General features: G+C 42.7%; 1 protein-coding gene across 1 annotated transcript in view; it reads left to right on the plus strand.

Annotated features, from left to right (window-relative positions):
- The first annotated feature begins 3,624 nt into the window (after positions 1-3,624).
- Positions 3,625-14,804, plus strand: part of LOC128660348 (serine/threonine-protein kinase 31-like) — a 119,930-nt gene continuing 108,750 nt past the window's right edge. Inside the window, exon 1 of the mRNA XM_053714150.1 lies at positions 3,625-3,768. Within this exon, the coding sequence (XP_053570125.1) occupies positions 3,634-3,768 (135 nt within the window). The 5' untranslated portion in view covers positions 3,625-3,633. The remainder of the gene's footprint in view (positions 3,769-14,804) is intronic.

Genomic DNA, 14,804 nt, shown 5'->3' on the forward strand with positions numbered 1-14,804 from the left:
TTGGCTTATGAGACTGCCGGACGGCAGCCTCCTGAAAGAATCACAGCTCATTCCACTAGGGCTGTGGCTTCCACATGGGCCTTCAAGAACGAGGCTTCTGTTGACCAGATATGTAAGGCAGCGACTTGGTCTTCACTGCACACTTTTGCCAAATTTTACAAATTTGATACTTTTGCTTCTTCAGAGGCTATTTTTGGGAGAAAGGTTTTGCAAGCCGTGGTGCCTTCCATTTAGGTGACCTGATTTGCTCCCTCCCTTCATCCGTGTCCTAAAGCTTTGGTATTGGTTCCCACAAGTAAGGATGACGCCGTGGACCGGACACACCTATGTTGGAGAAAACAGAATTTATGCTTACCTGATAAATTACTTTCTCCAACGGTGTGTCCGGTCCACGGCCCGCCCTGGTTTTTTTAATCAGGTCTGATGAATTATTTTCTCTAACTACAGTCACCACGGTATCATATGGTTTCTCCTATGCATATTTCCTCCTGTACGTCGGTCGAATGACTGGGGTAGGCGGAGCCTAGGAGGGATCATATGACCAGCTTTGCTGGGCTCTTTGCCATTTCCTGTTGGGGAAGAGAATATCCCACAAGTAAGGATGACGCCGTGGACCGGACACACCGTTGGAGAAAGTAATTTATCAGGTAAGCATAAATTCTGTTTTTCTATCTTTGCTTGTATCCCTGGATAATACTCACCCATCTCCTATGCTTAACCATCCAGTTCTGGAGATAACGAAGAGTCAGGGTCAGCAAGAAAGCCACTTTAAAGGAGAAAGGTGAGAGATTGTTCATTTCTATTCATCCCTATCCCCAGGATGGGTCTCTCACTTGTGAGCATGGATATAAGCCATGATGTAGGAATTACTATATTTTAGATTTCGTTGATATTTTGTTTTTTAGACCTTGGAGAGTGACTAGTTACTTGAATGAGATCTGGGACAGGTCAGTTGTGCCAACTCACTTACTCTTATGATTATTGCCTTGTATTTAAAGGGACAGTCTAGTCCAAAATAAACTTTTATGACTCAGATAGAGAATGTACTTTTAAACAATTTTCCAATTTACTTTTATCACCAATTTTGTTTTGTTCTCTTGGTATTCTTAGTTGAAAGCTAAACCTAGGAGGTTCATATGCTAATTTCTAAGCCCTTGAAGGCCGCCTCTTCTCTCAGGGCATTTTGACAGTTTTTCACCACTAGAGGGTGTTAGTTCAGGTGTGTATAGATAACACTGTGCTCACACACGTGGAGTTCAGGTGAGCCAGCTCTGATTGGCTAAAATGCATGTCTATCAAAAGTACTGAAATAAGGGGGCAGTTTGCAGAGGCTTAGATACAAGGTAATCACTGAGGTAAAAAGTGTATTATTATAACTGTGTTGGTTGTGCAAAACTATGGAATGGGTAATAAAGGGATTATCTATCTTTTTAAACAATAAAAATTCTGGTGTAGACTGTCCCTTTAACAAATTTCCATATTATCCCGGTCTAGTGTATAGTCTGTTAGGAGCGATATGCACACTCTGATGTTCTTTTGCTGTCAAGCAGATCATTTGCAACCAAAGATATCCCTATTTCTCTTGTAAGGTGTATCCAGTCCACGGGTTCATCCTTTACTTGTGGGATATTCTCCTTCCTAACAGGAAGTGGCAAAGAGAGCACACAGCAGAACTGTCCATATAGCTCCCCCTCTAGCTCCACCCCCCAGTCATTCTCTTTGCCGGCTCTAAGCAATAGGGTCCCTCTCGGAAGGGTAAAGTGAATGTGTGTGACTCTCCTTACTTGGTGTTCCATGCAGATAAGGTAGTTTTGCGTACCAAACCCGGTTTTCTTCCTAAGGTTGTGTCTAATAAGAATATTAACCAGGAAATTGTTGTTCCTTCTCTGTGTCTTAATCCTTCTTCGAAGAAGGAACGTCTGTTACACAATCTGGATGTGGTTCGTGCTTTAAAGTTCTATTTACAAGCAACTAAGGATTTCAGACAAACAACTTCATTGTTTGTTATCTATTCTGGTAAGAGGAGAGGTCAGAAGGCGACTGCTACCTCTCTTTCCTTTTGGCTGAAAAGCATCATCCGTCTGGCCTATGAGACTGCTGGCCAGCAGCCTCCTGAAACAATTACTGCTCATTCTACCAAACTTCTTCCCTGTTTGTCATTTAGTCTGGACAGAGGAGAGGTCAAAAGGCTTCGGCTACCTCTCTCTCTTTTTGGCTTCGTAGCATAATACGTTTAGCCTATGAGACTGCTGGACAGCAGCCTCCTGAAAGAATTACAGCTCATTCCACTAGAGCAGTGGCTTCCACATGGGCTTTTAAAAATTAGGCTTCTGTTGAACAGATTTGTAAAGCAGCGACTTGGTCTTCGCTGCATACTTTTTCCAAATTTTCCAAATTCGATACTTTTGCTTCTTCGGAGGCTATTTTTGGGAGAAAGGTTTTACAAGCAGTGGTGCCTTCCTTTTAAGGTACCTGTCTTGTTCCCTCCCTTCATCCGTGTCCTAAAGCTTTGGTATTGGTATCCCACAAGTAAAGGATGAACCCGTGGACTGGATACACCTTACAAGAGAAAACAGAATTTATGCTTACCTGATAAATTACTTTCTCTTGTGGTGTATCCAGTCCACGGCCCGCCCTGGCTATTAGTCAGATAGATTTTTAGTTTAAACTACAGTCACCACTGCACCCTATGGTTTCTCCTTTTTCTTCCTAACCTTCGGTCGAATGACTGGGGGGTGGAGCTAGAGGGGGAGCTATATGGACAGCTCTGCTGTGTGCTCTCTTTGCCACTTCCTGTTAGGAAGGAGAATATCCCACAAGTAAAGGATGAACCCGTGGACTGGATACACCACAAGAGAAAGTAATTTATCAGGTAAGCATAAATTCTGTTTTTGAAGTTCATGACAACACATAATTATTTTCTGAGTGGCTTATTTAACTTGCATAAGTCTTAGGATGTTTTCTGAACTAATATTTTGTGTTTTTTTATTCTGGCTTCTTGTTCCTGGATACAACCTGCACTGCATAATCTTTTTAGAAGTACTGTTTTCTTGCTTGGCCAGATCAAATGTTTTCTGCTAGGCCCATGGTATGGTACAACGTATAATAATTGATCCTTCATGTGATGTCATAAACAGAATGTGAAAGCAAAGACATTTTTCCACTTTAATTAATAAGTTTGCTTATTTATCTGTAACATAACTCTACTGTGCCTTGAACTGCTTGTAAACTGACGCAATTGCTTTCTCCTTTCTGTTTAGTATGGATTTCCCTATAGCTTCGCCATATATGTAAAACATAGACTGGAGGATAGGTCAGAGTGGGATGGTGAGGAACCAGCTAAAGAATTAATATTTTAGATATAGGATTGCTGGTATTTCTAATGTGAAAAAATAAATGCTTTCTTTGTAGTTGAATGGGCAGAATGTATCTATATGCTTGCAACCAGTTATTTTATTTATATTTTTGTGTGCCATACATCAGATTATGTGGCTTTCTCCTATCTGATCTGACAGTGGTTTGGTTTTTCCAAGTGGTAGTTTCCCCATTAGTAAAGTCATAATAAACTACTCTTTCTAACTGAAAATGTTTATTTCTGTTAATTTTTATTCTTTCCAGGAAATTTTAAAAGTGATGAGTGGTGTAGCGCAAGGTTTGCAAATTCTGCATGCTGCAAATATAATTGTTGGTTCCCTGCATGAAAATAACATATTTGCTATTAATCGAGAGAGAGGAATAATTGGAGATTTTGACTTCACCAAAGATGGAGTAAGTATAGTATATTGTCTTTTTTTGTATTATCTATATCGTCCCTCTTTGTCTGTCTTTCATATTAATTTATATACATATAGATAATTATATACAGTGGTGAATTAATGCTTTCAGTGACATGGAGGTGCAGGTCACTCATTTAGCTAAACCAAGGCATTTCTTAAACCCAGAAACACATGGAACAGTTGACCAGACACACTGAGCAAATAGTTTTTTAAAATCCCTTGAGTACCATATTTGCAGCAGTGATTACAACAAAACATATTTAAATTTGAATTAATCCATTGCTTGCCAGACACGGGCATCCCTGGGTTTTTATCATAGTTCTATAACACAACAGCGATTAAACTCCTTAATGGATAGAAACACACAAGTAGCAATTGTGATTTATCTTGATGTGGCATGGTCTTCTAACTGCACTGATGAGGATTACAATATCAAGCTTTGTAATGCATGTGTTGTAATGCCGATCATGTTGAGCATAATTTAAAGCACTGATTTGAACAGCCAATAGGATTTCCGTAGCTCTCATCCTATTGGCTGATTTGAAAATTTCAGCTAATAGGAATGCAAGGTACCCCAAATATAAAACAGGTACCTTGATTTCAATCTTCAGTGTGCAGCGGTGACTGCATAAAGAGAATCCTCCATGCTAGTTGTCACCGCGGCCGGCGTTCTTGCTCCTTGGCCCCCTTTCGCTCCGCCTTTGCCCTGAATGAAAATAGAAGAGGTCCCAGCGCTGGATGAAGATGTCGCCGCCTGGAAGAAGACCTTCACCACCTGGAAAAAGACCTTCTCCACCGAACTGCAGGAACAGTGAGTACCTATTTGGGGGTTAGACTTATGCCTTTTTTTTTTTTTGGGGGGGGGGGGGTGGGTTTCGTTTTTAGAATAGGATTTTTTTATTTTAATGGGCTGCAAAAGAGCTGATTGTCCTTTTAAGGACAATGCCCATACAAATGCCCCTTATGCAGCAATGGATAGCTTAGGTTTTTTTGTTTTTACTGTTAGGGGGACTTAGTATTTTTTTAGGTAAAAGAGCTGATAGCTTTAAGGCAATGCCATACAAAAGGCCCTTTTAAGGGCTATTGATAGTTTGTGTTAGATTAGGGGGTGTTTTTATTTTAGGGGGCTTTTTTATTTTTCTAGGGGTATTAGATTAGGTTTTCAAAAAAAAAATTGATTTTGTTTAGACTTAATTTTTTTTTGTAATTTTAGTTATTTGCATTGTGGGGGATGGCTGTTTAGGAGTTAATAGGTTTTTTGGGTTTAATGCGTTGTGGGGGGTGGCGGTTTAGGAGTTAATAGGTTAATTAGGTTTATTGCGATGTGTGGAATGGTGGTTTAGGGGGTAATAGTGTAATTAGGTTTATTGTGTTGTGGGGGTGGCGGTTTAGGGGTTCATAGTGTAATTAGGTTTATTGTGTGGTGGGGGGATGGTGGTTTAGGGGTTAATAGGGTAATTAGGTTTTTTGTGTTGAGGGGGTGATGGATTATGGGTTAATAGTGCAATTAGGGTTTCTCTTGTTAAGTGTGTTCAGTCCACGGGTCATCCATTACTTATGGGATATATTCTCCATCCCAACAGGAAGTTGCAAGAGGATCACCCAAGCAGAGCTGCTATATAGCTCCTCCCCTCACATGTCATATCCAGTCATTCTCTTGCAACCCTCAACAAAGAAGGAGGTCGCGAGAGGAGCTGGAGTTTTTACTTATCTATTCTTCAATCAAAAAATTTGTTATTTTAAATGGCACCGGAGTGTGCTGTTTTTCTATCTCAGGCAGTGTTTGGAAGAAGAAACTGCCTGCGTTTTTTTTTCTATGATCTTAGCAGGCGTAACTAAGATCCACTGGCTGTTCTCGACATTCTGAGGAGTGGGGTAACTTCAGAAACTGGGGATAGCATGCGGGGTCCTCCGCTAATGAGGTATGTGCAGTACTTTATTTTCTGGGAATGGAATTGACTAAGAAAATACTGCTGTTACCGTATGATGTAAGTACAGCCTTAAATGCAGTAGTGGCAACTGGTATCAGGCTGATAAATGTATGCGCAGTCGAGTTATTTTCTAGGGACTAGAATTTGACTGAGAAAATACTGTTAAAACTGAAATAATACTTAAGCCTTATCTGCAGTTGTAGCGACTGGTAGCAGGCTTAGTGATAAATTTGCATGACATTGGAAAATGTTGTTTTTTAATAAAACGTTTACTGGCATGTTATTCATTTTTGTGAGGTACTTTGGTGATAAATCTCTTTGGGCATGATTTTTTTCCACATGGCTAACATATTTCTCTGCATGGAAACCGTTATATCAGGGCTCCCACTGTTGTGATAGGAGTGGGAGGGACCTTGTTTTAGCGCCTTGTTGTGCAGTTAAAATTCTAGCACAGTCTTCCTGCTTCTTCCTCTTTGATCCAGGACGTCTCTAGAGAGCTCAGGGGTCTGCAAAATTCATTTGTGAGGGAGGTAATCAGTCACAGCAGATCTGTGACAGTGTGCTTGACTGTGATTAAAAACGTTAAATCTTAATTGATATCTGTTTTATCCGTTTTGGGTATTAAGGGGTTAATCATCCTTTTGCTCATGGGTGCAATCCTCTGCTAATAATACACTTCTTGTTAAGAATTGTTTAATTATACCTGTATTTTTGAAGCGCTGCAGCGTTTTTTATATTGCTTGTAAACTTATTGAAAGTGATTTCCAAGCTGATTCAGAGGAAACTGTTTGTTCATCATGTTCAAAAGCCAATGTGGAGCCCAATAGAACGATGTGTACCAATTGTATTGATATTGCTTTGAATAAAAGTCAATCTGTACCGATAAAGAAATTATCACCAGACAACGAGGGGGAAGTTATGCCGCCTAACTCTCCTCACGTGTCAGTACCTGCGTCTCCCGCTCGGGAGATGCGTAGGATTGAGACGCCAAGTACATCTAGGCCCTTACAAATCACTTTACATGATATGGCTAATGTTATGAAAGAAGTATTATATAATATGCCCGAATTAAGGGGCAAACGCGATAGCTCTGGGTTAAGGACAGAGCGCGCTGATGACACGAGAGCCATGTCTGATACTGCGTCACAATTTGCAGAACATGAGGACGGTGAGCTTCATTCTGTCGGTGATGGTTCTGATCCGGGGAGACCGGATTCAGAAATTTCAAATTTTAAATTTAAGCTTGAGAACCTCCGTGTGTTACTAGGGGAGGTATTAGCGGCTCTGAATGATTGCGACACGGTGGCAATTCCAGAGAAATTGTGTAGGTTGGATAGATACTATGCGGTACCGGTGTGTACTGACGTCTTTCCTATACCAAAAAGACTTACAGAAATTATTAGTAAGGAGTGGGATAGACCCGGTGTGCCTTTTTCCCCTCCCCCGATATTTAGAAAAATGTTCCCTATAGACGCCACCACACGAGACTTATGGCAGACGGTCCCTAAGGTGGAGGGAGCAGTTTCTACGTTAGCCAAGCGTACCACTATCCCGGTGGAGGATAGCTGTGCTTTCTCAGATCCAATGGATAAAAAATTAGAGGGTTATCTTAAGAAAATGTTTGTTCAACAGGGTTTTATATTGCAGCCTCTTGCATGCATTGCGCCTGTCACGGCTGCAGCGGCATTCTGGTTTGAGTCTCTGGAAGAGGCGATTCGCACAGAGCCATTGGATGAGGCTTTGAGCAAAGTTAGAACCCTTAAGCAAGCTAATGCGTTTGTTTCAGATGCCGTAGTACATCTAACCAAACTTACGGCTAAAAATTCCGGATTCGCCATACAGGCGCGCAGAGCGCTCTGGCTTAAATCCTGGTCAGTGGATGTAACTTCCAAGTCTAAGCTACTTAACATTCCTTTCAAAGGGCAGACCTTATTCGGGCCCGGCTTGAAGGAAATTATTGCTGACATTACGGGAGGTAAGGGCCACGCCCTTCCCCAGGACAGGGCCAAACCAAAGGCTAAACAGTCTAATTTTCGTGCCTTTCGTAACTTCAAGGCAGGAGCAGCATCGACTTCCTCCGCTTCAAAACAGGAAGGAACTACTGCTCGTTACAGACAGGGTTGGAAAGGCAACCAGTCATGGAACAAGGGCAAGCAGGCCAGAAAGCCTGCTCCCGCCCCTAAGACAGCATGAAGACAAGGCCCCCTATCCGGAGACGGATTTAGTGGGGGGCAGACTTTCTCTCTTCGCCCAGGCTTGGGCAAGAGATGTGCAGGATCCCTGGACGTTAAAGATTATATCTCAGGGATACCTTCTGGATTTCAAAACCTCTCCTCCACAAGGGAGGTTCCATCTTTCGAGGTTATCGACAAACCTAGTAAAGAGAGAGGCATTTCTACGATGCGTACAAGACCTCTTAATCATGGGAGTGATCTACTCAGTTCCACGATCGGAACAGGGACAAGGATTTTACTCAAATCTATTTGTGGTCCCCAAAAAAGAGGGAACCTTCAGACCAATCTTGGACTTAAAAATCTTAAACAAATTTCTAAGGGTACCATCGTTCAAGATGGAAACCATTCGAACCATCCTACCCATGATCCAAGAGGGTCAATATATGACCACAGTGGACTTAAAGGATGCCTACCTTCACATACCGATTCACAAAGATCATTATCGGTACCTAAGGTTTGCCTTTCTAGACAGGCATTACCAGTTTGTGGCTCTTCCCTTCGGGTTAGCCACGGCCCCGAGAATTTTAAGAAGGTTCTGGGCTCACTTCTGGCGGTACTAAGACCACGAGGCATAGCGGTGGCTCCGTACTTAGACGACATTCTGATACAAGCGTCAAGTTTTCAGAATGCAAAGTCTCATACAGAGATAGTTCTAGCATTTCTGAGGTCGCATGGGTGGAAAGTGAACGTGGAAAAGAGTTCTCTGTTACCACTCACAAGGGTTCCTTTTCTAGGGACTCTTATAGATTCTGTAGAGATGAAGATTTACCTGACGGACAGGTTATCAAAGATTCTCAATGCTTGCCGTGTCCTTCATTCCGCTCCAAGCACATCAGTAGATCAGTGCATGGAGGTAATCGGCTTAATGGTCGCGGCAATGGACATAGTGCCATTTGCGCGCCTGCATCTCAGACCGCTGAAACTATGCATGCTCAGTCAATGGAACGGGGATTACTCAGATCTGTCCCCTTTGCTAAATCTGGACCAGGAGACCAGAGATTCTCTTCTCTGGTGGTTGTCACCGGTTCATCTGTCCAAAGGAATGACCTTTCGCAGGCCAGATTGGACGATTGTAACAACGGATGCCAGCCTTCTAGGCTGGGGAGCAGTCTGGAATTCCCTGAAGGCTCAGGGATCGTGGACTCAGGAAGAGAAACTCCTTCCAATAAACATTCTAGAATTAAGAGCAATATTCAATGCTCTTCTAGCTTGGCCTCAGTTAGCAAAACTGAGGTTCATCAGATTTCAGTCGGACAATATCACGACTGTGGCTTACATCAATCATCAAGGGGGAACCAGTAGTTCCCTAGCGATGTTGGAAGTCTCGAAGATAATTCGCTGGGCAGAGTCTCACTCTTGCCACCTGTCAGCGATTTACATCCCGGGCGTAGAGAACTGGGAGGCGGATTTCCTAAGTCGCCAGACTTTTCATCCGGGAGAGTGGGAACTTCACCCGGAGGTATTTGCTCAACTGATTCGTCGTTGGGGCAAACCGGATCTGGATCTCATGGCATCTCGCCAGAACGCGAAGCTTCCTTGTTACGGATCCAGGTCCAGGGACCCGGGAGCGGTGCTGGTAGATGCATTAGCAGCCCCTTGGGTTTTCAACATAGCTTATGTGTTTCCGCCATTTCCGTTGCTACCTCGACTGATTGCCAGGATCAAACAGGAGAGGGCATCGGTAATTCTGATAGCGCCTGCGTGGCCACGCAGGACCTGGTATGCAGACCTAGTGGACATGTCGTCCTGTCCACCATGGTCTCTTCCTCTGAGGCAGGACCTTCTAATTCAGGGTCCTTTCAACCATCCAAACCTAATTTCTCTGAGGCTGACTGCCTGGAAATTGAACGCTTGATTCTATCAAAGCGTGGGTTTTCGGATTCGGTTATTGATACATTAATACAGGCTCGGAAACCTGTGACCAGAAAAATTTACCAATAGATATGGCGTAAATATTTATATTGGTGTGAATCCAAGAGTTACTCATGGAGTAAGGATAGGATTCCTAGGATATTGGCTTTTCTACAAGAGGGTTTAGAAAAGGGTTTATCCGCTAGTTCGCTAAAGGGACAGATTTCAGCTCTGTCTATTCTTTTACACAAACGTCTGGCAGAGAACCCAGACGTCCAGGCCTTTTGTCAGGCTTTGGCTAGAATTAAGCCTGTGTTTAAAGCTGTTGCTCCTCCGTGGAGCTTAAACTTGGTTCTTAAAGTTCTTCAGGGTGTTCCGTTTGAACCCCTTCATTCCATTGAAGCTTTTATCTTGGAAAGTTTTGTTTTTGATGGCTGGCTATTTCCTCGGCTCGAAGAGTCTCTGAGTTATCTGCCTTACATTGTGATTCTCCTTATCTGATCTTTCATTCAGACAAGGTAGTACTGCGTACTAAACCTGGGTTTTTGCCTAAGGTTGTTTCTAACAGGAATATCAATCAAGAGATTGTTGTTCCATCATTATGTCCTAATCCTTCTTCTAAGAAGGAACGTCTTTTGCATAATCTAGACGTGGTCCGTGCTCTGAAGTTCTACTTACAGGCAACTAAAGATTTTAGACAAACTTCTTCTCTGTTTGTCGTTTACTCTGGACAGAGGAGAGGTCAAAAGGCTTCGGCTACCTCTCTCTCTTTTTGGCTTCGTAGCATAATACGTTTAGCCTATGGGATTCCCAGTGAGCATCATAGTTGCTAAGAATGGTCATCACTTTTCGCACCATGGAAGATCTGCCTGGATTTTGTAACCCACTAGGAGTGGAGATATCAGACCCTACTCTTCAATCTGATAATATAAATGCCACCATGCACCCTGGTTCATAGAGACCTGAAACACAGTTGCCCAAGGACACTTGATCCTGTAATCAGCTGCTTATGTTATGGACTAGAGACTTCTGATAACATGTATTGCCTGCTCATTGAACTCGCTATGGCAGATAAGTATATAAGTCTGAAATGTTTAACTAATAGAAATATAACTGTACTATGTTTCTCCCTGGTTTCATTGTTGAGAGATTTGCTGTTTCTGCCCCTTTGGTTATCTGGCCTTAGCTTTAATTTGTTTGATAGGATGGAAACTAGATGCCAGGTAATTATAAGTGTTATAAAATGCCTCTTTGTGGAAGGGACCTTCCTCTTCGCAACTGATACACTTATCTTGTTAGCGCAACCTTTATGGTAATTAAACTGTCCTAAAAGATACTTACTTTCCTATTTCAACAATCCTTACATACCTGCAGGTCGTTAGCTCGACCCTTAATTTCTCCAACATAGGTTTCTCCGGTCCACGGCGTCATCCTTACTTGTGGGATATTCTCTTCCCCAACAGGAAATGGCAAAGAGCCCAGCAAAGCTGGTCACATGATCCCTCCTAGGCTCCGCCTACCCCAGTCATTCTCTTTGCCGTTGTACAGGCAACATCTCCACGGAGATGGCTTAGAGTTTTTTAGTGTTTAACTGTAGTTTTTATTATTCAATCAAGAGTTTGTTATTTTAAAATAGTGCTGGTATGTACTATTTACTCTGAAACAGAAAAGAGATGAAGATTTCTGTTTGTAAGAGGAAAATGATTTTAGCAAACGTTACTAAAATCGATGGCTGTTCCACACAGGACTGTTGAGAGGAATTAACTTCAGTTGAGGGAACAGTGAGCAGAATTTTACTGCTTGAGGTATGACACATTCTAACAAGACGATGTAATGCTGGAAGCTGTCATTTTCCCTATGGGATCCGGTAAGCCATTTTTATTACAGACAATAAATAAGGGCTTCACAAGGGCTTTTTAAGACTGTAGACATTTTCTGGGCTAAATCGATTCATATAATAAACATATTTAGCCTTGAGGAATCATTTTAATCTGGGTATTTTGTAAAATAATATCGGCAGGCACTGTTTGGGACACCTTATTCTCTAGGGGCTTTCCCTTATCATAGGCAGAGTCTCATTTTCGCGCCGGTATTGCGCACTTGTTTTTGAGAAGCATCACATGCAGTCGCATGTGTGAGGAGCTCTGATACATAGAAAAGACTTTCTGAAGGCGTCATTTGGTATCGTATCCCCCTTTGGGCTTGGTTGGGTCTCAGCAAAGCAGATACCAGGGACTGTAAAGGGGTTAAAGATAAAAACGGCTCCGGTTCCGTTATTTTAAGGGTTAAAGCTTCCAAATTTGGTGTGCAATACTTTTAAGGCTTTAAGACACTGTGGTGAAATTTTGGTGAATTTTGAACAATTCCTTCATACTTTTTCGCAATTGCAGTAATAAAGTGTGTTCAGTTTAAAATTTAAAGTGACAGTAACGGTTTTATTTTAAAACGTTTTTTGTACTTTGTTATCAAGTTTATGCCTGTTTAACATGTCTGAACTACCAGATAGACTGTGTTCTGAATGTGGGGAAGCCAAGGTTCCTTCTCATTTAAATAGATGTGATTTATGTGACACAAAATTTAGAGAAAATGATGCCCAAGATGATTCCTCAAGTGAGGGGAGTAAGCATGGTACTGCATCATCCCCTCCTTCGTCTACACCAGTCTTGCCCACTCAGGAGGCCCCTAGTACATCTAGCGCGCCAATACTCCTTACTATGCAACAATTAACGGCTGTAATGGATAATTCTATCAAAAACATTTTAGCCAAAATGCCCACTTATCAGCGTAAGCGCGACTGCTCTGTTTTAGATAATACTGAAAAGCATGAGGACGCTGATGATATTGTTTCTGAAGGGCCCCTACACCAGTCTGAGGGGGCCAGGGAGGTTTTGTCTGAGGGAGAAATTTCAGATTCAGGGAAAATTTCTCAACAAGCTGAACCTGATGTGATTACATTTAAATTTAAGTTGGAACATCTCCGCGCTCTGCTTAAGGAGGTGTTATCCACTCTGGATGATTGTGAGAATTTGATCATCCCAGAGAAACTATGTAAAATGGACAAGTTCCTAGAGGTCCCGGGGCCCCCATAAGCTTTTCCTATACCCAAGCGGGTGGCGGAAATTGTAAATAAAGAATGGGAAAGGCCCGGTATACCTTTCGTCCCTCCCCCCATATTTAAAAAATTGTTTCCTATGGTCGACCCCAGAAAGGACTTATGGCAGACAGTCCCCAAGGTCGAGGGGGCGGTTTCTACTTTAAACAAACGCACCACTATACCCATAGAAGATAGTTGTGCTTTCAAAGATCCTATGGATAAAAAATTAGAAGGTTTGCTTAAAAAGATGTTTGTTCAGCAAGGTTACCTTCTACAACCAATTTCATGCATTGTCCCTGTCACTACAGCCGCGTGTTTCTGGTTCGATGAGCTAGAAAAGGCGATCACTAGTGATTCTCCTCCTTATGAGGAGATTATGGACAGAATCCGTGCTCTCAAATTGGCTAATTCTTTCACCCTAGACGCCACTTTGCAATTGGCTAGGTTAGCGGCGAAAAATTCTGGGTTTGCTATTGTGGCGCGCAGAGCGCTTTGGTTGAAATCTTGGTCAGCGGATGCGTCTTCCAAGAACAAATTGCTTAACATTCCTTTCAAGGGGAAAACGCTGTTTGGCCCTGACTTGAAAGAGATTATCTCTGATATCACTGGGGGTAAGGGCCACGCCCTTCCTCAGGATAGGTCTTTCAAGGCCAAAAATAAACCTAATTTTCGTCCCTTTCGTAGAAACGGACCAGCCCCAAGTGCTACGTCCTCTAAGCAAGAGGGTAATACTTCTCAAGCCAAGCCAGCCTGGAGACCAATGCAAGGCTGGAACAAGGGAAAGCAGGCCAAGAAACCTGCCACTGCTACCAAGACAGCATGAACTGTTGGCCCCCGATCCGGGACCGGATCTGGTGGGGGGCAGACTCTCTCTCTTCGCTCAGGCTTGGGCAAGAGATGTTCTGGATCCTTGGGCACTAGAAATAGTCTCCCAAGGTTATCTTCTGGAATTCAAAGGGCTTCCCCCAAGGGGGAGGTTCCACAGGTCTCAATTGTCTTCAGACCACATAAAAAAACAGGCATTCTTACATTGTGTAGAAGACCTGTTAAAAATGGGAGTGATTCATCCTGTTCCATTAGGGGAACAAGGGATGGGGTTCTACTCCAATCTGTTCGTAGTTCCCAAAAAAGAGGGAACGTTCAGACCAATCTTAGATCTCAAGATCCTAAACAAGTTTCTCAAGGTTCCATCGTTCAAAATGGAAACCATTCGAACAATTCTTCCTTCCATCCAGGAAGGTCAATTCATGACCACGGTGGATTTAAAGGATGCGTATCTACATATTCCTATCCACAAGGAACATCATCGGTTCCTAAGGTTCGCATTCCTGGACAAGCATTACCAGTTCGTGGCACTTCCTTTCGGATTAGCCACTGCTCCAAGGATTTTCACAAAGGTACTAGGGTCCCTTCTAGCGGTGCTAAGACCAAGGGGCATTGCAGTAGTACCTTACTTGGACGACATTCTGATTCAAGCGTCGTCCCTTCCTCAAGCAAAGGCTCACACGGACATAGTCCTGGCCTTTCTCAGATCTCACGGATGGAAAGTGAACGTAGAAAAGAGTTCTCTATCTCCGTCAACAAGGGTTCCCTTCTTGGGAACAATAATAGACTCCTTAGAAATGAGGATTTTTCTGACAGAGGCCAGAAAAACAAAACTTCTAAACTCTTGTCAAATACTTCATTCCGTTCCTCTTCCTTCCATAGCGCAGTGCATGGAAGTAATAGGTTTGATGGTAGCGGCAATGGACATAGTTCCTTTTGCGCGCATTCATCTAAGACCATTACAACTGTGCATGCTCAGTCAGTGGAATGGGGACTATACAGACTTGTCTCCGACGATACAAGTAAATCAGAGGACCAGAGATTCACTCCGTTGGTGGCTGTCCCTGGACAACCTGTCACAAGGGATGAACTT

This window comes from Bombina bombina, chromosome 5 (assembly GCF_027579735.1).
Source record: "Bombina bombina isolate aBomBom1 chromosome 5, aBomBom1.pri, whole genome shotgun sequence".
NCBI classification, from domain to species: Eukaryota; Metazoa; Chordata; class Amphibia; order Anura; family Bombinatoridae; genus Bombina; species Bombina bombina.